The sequence below is a fragment of the Corvus brachyrhynchos genome, unplaced genomic scaffold, assembly GCF_000691975.1.
Source record: "Corvus brachyrhynchos isolate BGI_N302 unplaced genomic scaffold, ASM69197v1 scaffold910, whole genome shotgun sequence".
NCBI lineage: Eukaryota > Metazoa > Chordata > Aves > Passeriformes > Corvidae > Corvus > Corvus brachyrhynchos.
Window position 1 is genome coordinate 107,408 of NW_008235730.1, and position 5,817 is coordinate 113,224.

A 5,817-nucleotide genomic window follows, 5' to 3' on the forward strand; every position below is an offset into this window, starting at 1 on the left:
ATGCCCGCGGCCACGGCGGCTCCTGGGTCGTCCTCAGCACCTGCTCGGGAATACGGTATGGGGGAAGGGGCAGGGTATGGGGGAATCAGGATTGGAGGAATACTGGGTCGGGGGGTTGTGGAGCTGGCAAAGGGGGGGATGGATCCACTGCTCCTTCTCCCTGCAGGGATCCCCTTCGGGACCACCTGGAGCAGCACCGATGCTCCTGCAAGCGCCGCTCCAAATGCTTGACCTGGCTGATTTTCCCATCACTCCCATCTTGTCCTTCTTCCTTCTCCCATCCTTCACCCAGCCCCAGCACTGGGCAGGCTGGGGCAGAGTCCATATTTCTGGCAGCATGAGCTTACTCCCAGGAATTGTATCCCTGGAGGGGGCAAGTCCCTGCACCCAGAGCGGGGTGTCCCAGGCTGGGCTTTGTTCCTGTGCTCTGACCTGGGGAAGTTTTGGTGCCGAGGGTTTGTTTGCCCCTGGGGCTGTGTGGGCAGAAATCCCCAACTCTTGTCCCTGCTCCCACTCGGGTATGGACCAGGCTGACGTGCCATGAGCTTGTGGGGCCTCAGGGGCTGGGGGAGCCGGAGCGGGAGCACCACAGGAGCCATCGGGGCTGTTCCTGTTTCCAGGGGCCTCATCGTGCTCAGCAGCAACACCAGCTACTACCTGAGACCCCTGGGGAGCCCTGAGCCAGGTCTGCACCTCATCCACCGAGCAGAGCACCTGCCCGTGCCCAGGGGCACCTGTGGGCATGGCCATGACCTCGGGAGCGCCATCGGTGGCATCGCCCAGCTCTTCCAACCGCAGCACCCACGGGTAAATCCTCACGGGTAAATCCTCATGGATAAATCCACCTGGGTAAATCCACCCAGGATAAATCCACTCAGGGTAAATCCTCACGGGTAAATCCACCCAGGTAAATCCACCTGGGTAAATCCTCACAGGTAAATCCACTCAGGGTAAATCCTCACGGATAAGTCCACCCAGGTAAATCCACCCAGGTAAATCCACCCAGGATAAATCCACCTGGGTAAATCCTCATGGGTAAATCCACCCAGGTAAATCCACCTGGGTAAATCCTCACAGGTAAATCCACCCAGGTAAATCCTCACGGGTAAATCCTCATGGGTAAATCCACCCAGGTAAATTCACCTGGGTAAATCCTCACAGGTAAATCCACTCAGGTGAATCCTCATGGGATCTGTCTGGGGACAGGCAGAGGGCCATGAGGGGCTCTTGGCACCGCTGACAGCTCCCATGTTCCCGGCAGCTGGGCGGGGCTGTGCAGGCAGGTGGGGTGGGAGGGTCTGTGTGGGTGGCTTGCCTGGCTGGAGTTTGGGCAGGAGACCCCAAAGAGAGGACGCGTGAGTTGGGTCCCGGTGCTGTGTCCTACAGTGTGGGACATGACGTGAGGTCATTTGGAGCCACCCAAATGTTCCTTGTCACCTCATGCCTCAGTTTCCCCTCTCAGCTGTCCCTCCTGAGCAGCTCTGTGGTGTCTGGAGGGTCCCAGAGCTGAGGGCTGCCCCTCTTTGCTGAGCCCTGTGTCTGCCTGCAGGCCAAGAGAGATGCCTGGAGGACCATGAAGTACATGGAGCTCTTCATCGTTGCTGATCACACCCTGGTGAGTGCTGGGGGGCAGAAAACCAGGGTCCCTCTCTGCCTCCATCCCGGATTTTCCCTGTGACCCTTCCCCATCCTCACCTCTCTCCAGTACAGGAACCAGAACCTCAACCTGGGCCACACCAAGCAGCGCATCGTGGAGATTGCAAACTACGTGGACAAGGTGAGGGACCTGCCAGGCCCTTGTGTGACCCTCAGGGACTGTCCCCGTGTCACCGGGCAAGGAATCACAGAGTTACGGAATTGTTAATGTTGGAAAAGATCTCTAAGTCCTTCGAGTCCAACCATTCCCCAGCACTGCCAAGGCCACCACTGACCCTGTCCCCAAGTGCCACATCCACGCAACTTTAAATCCCTTCAGGGCTGGGAACTCCACCCCTCTGTTGGGCGGCTGTGCCAGGGCTTGGCCACCCATCAAGGAATTGAGGAGTTCTCTGAGCGATGGTGGGAAGGGCTCTGTCACCCGTGGGCTGAGCTCAGCAGGGAAGCATTCACTGGCTCCTGCCTGGGACAGTGCCAGCCTCTTTGGCAGAGAAGGGACACACTGAGGTGTTGTCACTGAACGTCACCGTGCCACCCTGACTGGCTCCTGTGCCCACACCTGTGCCTGTGGAGCCCGTGCTTGCAGGTGGGTTTGGGACAGGTGTATCCTGGAGTCACACAGCTGGAGGGAAACACGGAGACCCACCAGCTGCAACGCCACACCAGGGATGGAGGATGTCCAGGGAATTCCAGTCCCCACGCCCTCCACCTGTCCCCTGCTGCAGTTTTACAGGCTGCTGAACATCAAGGTGGCCCTGATCGGGCTGGAGGTGTGGACGGAGCGGGACCAGTGCACCGTGAGCAGCGACGCCAACGCCACGCTCTGGGCCTTCCTGCAGTGGAAGAAGTCGCTGAGGGCGCGCAAGAAGCACGACAATGCCCAGCTGCTGACGTGAGCCCTGGGCTGGGGACACCGGGCGGGGCTCCCAGCGGGGCTGGGCACTCCAACCCCCCCGGTGCTGAACTGCGCCTGTTCTCCTGCCCGGGCAGAGGGAAGACCTTCGGGGGCACCACCATTGGCATGGCTCCGCTGGAGGGGATGTGCAGCGCCGATAACTCCGGAGGGGTCAGCGTGGTAAGGGGGGCTGGGGGTCCCCACCGGCCTGGGGGAATTCTCCATGGGGTTGGAGGAGCAGCCCCCTGGGGCTGGGGTGCAGCCTGAGGGTGAGGGGTGGTGCTGGTGGCTCCTGACCCCCTCAGGTGTTGGCCAGGTACAAAGGGGGGTGAGACGGGGCTGTTCAAGGTCTCCCAGCCCAGGTCCAGCCCCAGCTCCCAGCTCCCAGCTGGCAGCAGCGTTGTGCTGACCTGTGCACTCCATGAAGTGCAGCACTCCATGCTGCTGTCCCTCATGAGGAGACCCTGCCTGAGCCCTGCTTGTGCTCTCTGGATTTCTCTGGATCCCTGCCCAGACAACTTCTCCTCCTCCATGGTGGCCCTGGTCACCTGTGATCCCTGGGTGGGATGGTGGGGGCACCCAGGTTTCTGGTTTTTGGGATGTGCCCTGAGTTTTAAGCAGTTGGCTCCAGCCAAAGAGCTTCCCCAGAGCCAATTTCAGCCGACCAAGCCCCACTCCTGCCATGAACCTTCCTCCAGCCCCATCTCCCTCGGGATCCAGCTGCATCCCGGGGTGTGTGGTCCCTCCGTGGGCCCAGCCCCATTCCCGGCTGTGGGATCAGCCCGTCCCTTGCTCACGGTGGCTGTGCTGACCCCTCCCCTCGCGGTGCAGGACCACGCGGAGCAGCCCATCGGAGCCGCCGCTACCATGGCCCACGAGATCGGCCACAACTTCGGGATGGTCCACGACACCAAGGGCTGCTGCGTGGAGGCCACCCCGGAGCAGGGCGGCTGTGTCATGGCAGCAGCCACGGGGTGAGTGGTGCTGGCCCTGGGATGTGTTCCCAACGCCCTGGATGTGTCCCCAAAGCCCCCAGCAGGCTGTGGGTGCTGGGTGGGCTGGGAGTGGGTAGGGAATGTTGTCACCTCTGCTCTGGATCAGGCTGGGAGTGCTGGGAGTGTTCCCCTGGAGAAGGGAAGGAGCCAGGGAGAGCTGCGAGCCCCTTGCAGGGCCTAAAGGGGCTCCAGGAGAGCTGCAGAGGGACTGGGGCCAAGGGCTGGAGGGACAGAACAAGGGAATGTCTTCCCAGTGGGAATTCCTGGCTGGGAGGGTGGTGAGGCCCTGTCACAGGCTGCCCAAAGCTGCCCCTGGATCCCTGGCAGTGTCCAAGGCCAGGCTGGACACTGGGGCTTGGATCCACCTGGGATGGTGGGAGGTGTCCCTGCCCATGGATGGGGGGGCACTGGATGGGCTTCATAATCCATCTGGTTGGCACCAGTTTCCTTTCCAAACTCCTTCTCCCGTTGGGTTTTCCCTCTCCTGACGATACACTCATCCCGGATATCCCTGCACTGCTGAGGAGCAGCTGTTTATTCCCTTTTTTTGAAGCCACCTGCTCTTCCAATTAGGAAAGAGCAGTGGGACCCCAGTTGTGGTTTCAGGGTGTTCCCGGGCTGTTCCCTCTTGGCTCTCAGGGCTGCCAGACCCTGGTGTTGATCCCACAGGATTTAACCTCTGCCTGGGCGGATTGTGGTGGGGAAAAGCACATTTTTGGCTGTGTTCAGCCCGTCCCTATTTGCACATTAAATGAGTATATAAAAATATATATAGGGTATATTGGCTTGCTCAGCCTCAGTGACCTGCAGGCACTTACAGGTTTCCCTCCAGCTCAAGAGACTTCAAAACCTCTGTTATAAAATGTCCTCTGTATCATCTCGAGAATGAGATGTCCTGATATTAAAATAAACTTATTTTTCAGTGTTAAGAGGAAATGAAACCTTTTCTAAGAAGGAGGAAATGCTTCCTTCTTCTTAAACCACCAAAACCCCACAAACTGTGAAATTAGAGAAGAATCTTGCTCAGAGCTTCTGTAGAAAATGAGTGCTTCTCCTGTTCCTCAGCTCCTTACATATTGTAGGCTCCAACTATTTTATTTTTTGCAGCTCCCTGGGTCCTTTTTGGTGTTTTTTTTATCCATATTTCTTTAATTTTAAATTATTTCACCCATCTCAGCCAGGGGGTGTTTCAGCAGCCCAGGTGGGTGTTTCCTGTCCCGGTTGAGTGAGAACAGGAAGGCTTGAGGTTTAAGCTGTGGGGAGCAGAGGGTCCCTGACGGAGGGACACCTGCCTGTGGGGGCTCGGGGGGGCTGCAGTGTCCCAGGGCAGAGGTGACACCTGCACCAGCGCTGAGCTCAGGCTCTGCAGGGTGGGGCTCACACCAGGGGGTTCCAGGCTCAGGAGGTTCCGTGCAGGGAGGTTGACGTTCCAGGGGCGATGGACAGGGGCTCTGCCTGCCCCCATCCCATTCCTGAGGATTTTGGGTTCAGTGGTGTCCCCTGGTTGTTGGTCTGGCTGTGCCAGCTGGGGTGGGAGATGTTCCTGGGCTCACTGAGCCATGGGGAATCTACTCTTGGCAGGGTTTGTGCCGGTTTGTCCACGTCCCAAATTCCCAGGTCTGACCGATTTTCCACCTTCTCCTGGCCCTGCTGCCCCCTCTCCCCACCTGTCCCGCTCTGTCCCCACACAGCCACCCCTTCCCTCGCGTGTTCAGCTCCTGCAGCAAGAGGCAGCTGGAGAGCTACTTCCAGAAGGGAGGGGGAATGTGCCTCTTCAACCTGCCCGACACCAAGGACCTGGTGGTGGGACGGAAATGCGGCAACGGCTTCCGGGAGGAGGGCGAGGACTGTGACTGTGGGGAGGTGGAGGTACGGAGTGAGCTCCCCCCCGGGAGGTGGGGGTGCAGAGTGAGCCCCCCCTGGGAGGTGGGGGTGCAGGTGGGCCCCTCCTGCAAGGTCGGGGTGCAGGTGGGCCCCTCCTGCACAGCTCTGCAGCCCAGCTCAGCTGAGGAACTCCTGCACAGGGGGTTTCCAAGGGAAGGGTTTGCAGTCACAGGGACTCCATCCCAAGGGCTCTTCCCAGTCCCACCTTCCTGAATCCATTTATCCCAGTCCTGACTTTCTCCTTGACCTTTCCCTTAAGTGCCCAGTTCTTCCTCATCCCCTCCGTGCCTCAGTTTCCCTGCTGGCGGGATGAGAAGGGCAATGCTGTGATGGGTGGAGAAGGGGCTGGGGGCAGTGCTGGGGAAGGGATGGCAGCACTGCCCAGGG

General features: G+C 59.5%; 1 protein-coding gene across 1 annotated transcript in view; it reads left to right on the forward strand.

The window, feature by feature from the left end:
* The window catches only part of ADAM33 (ADAM metallopeptidase domain 33), a 25,382-nt gene that overhangs the window by 10,293 nt on the left and 9,272 nt on the right, over window positions 1–5,817 (forward strand). Inside the window, exons 4-11 of the mRNA XM_017730712.1 lie at window positions 1–55; window positions 621–807; window positions 1,550–1,615; window positions 1,706–1,777; window positions 2,382–2,548; window positions 2,647–2,731; window positions 3,383–3,525; window positions 5,238–5,415. Of these exons, the coding sequence (XP_017586201.1) occupies window positions 1–55; window positions 621–807; window positions 1,550–1,615; window positions 1,706–1,777; window positions 2,382–2,548; window positions 2,647–2,731; window positions 3,383–3,525; window positions 5,238–5,415 (953 nt within the window). The remainder of the gene's footprint in view (window positions 56–620; window positions 808–1,549; window positions 1,616–1,705; window positions 1,778–2,381; window positions 2,549–2,646; window positions 2,732–3,382; window positions 3,526–5,237; window positions 5,416–5,817) is intronic.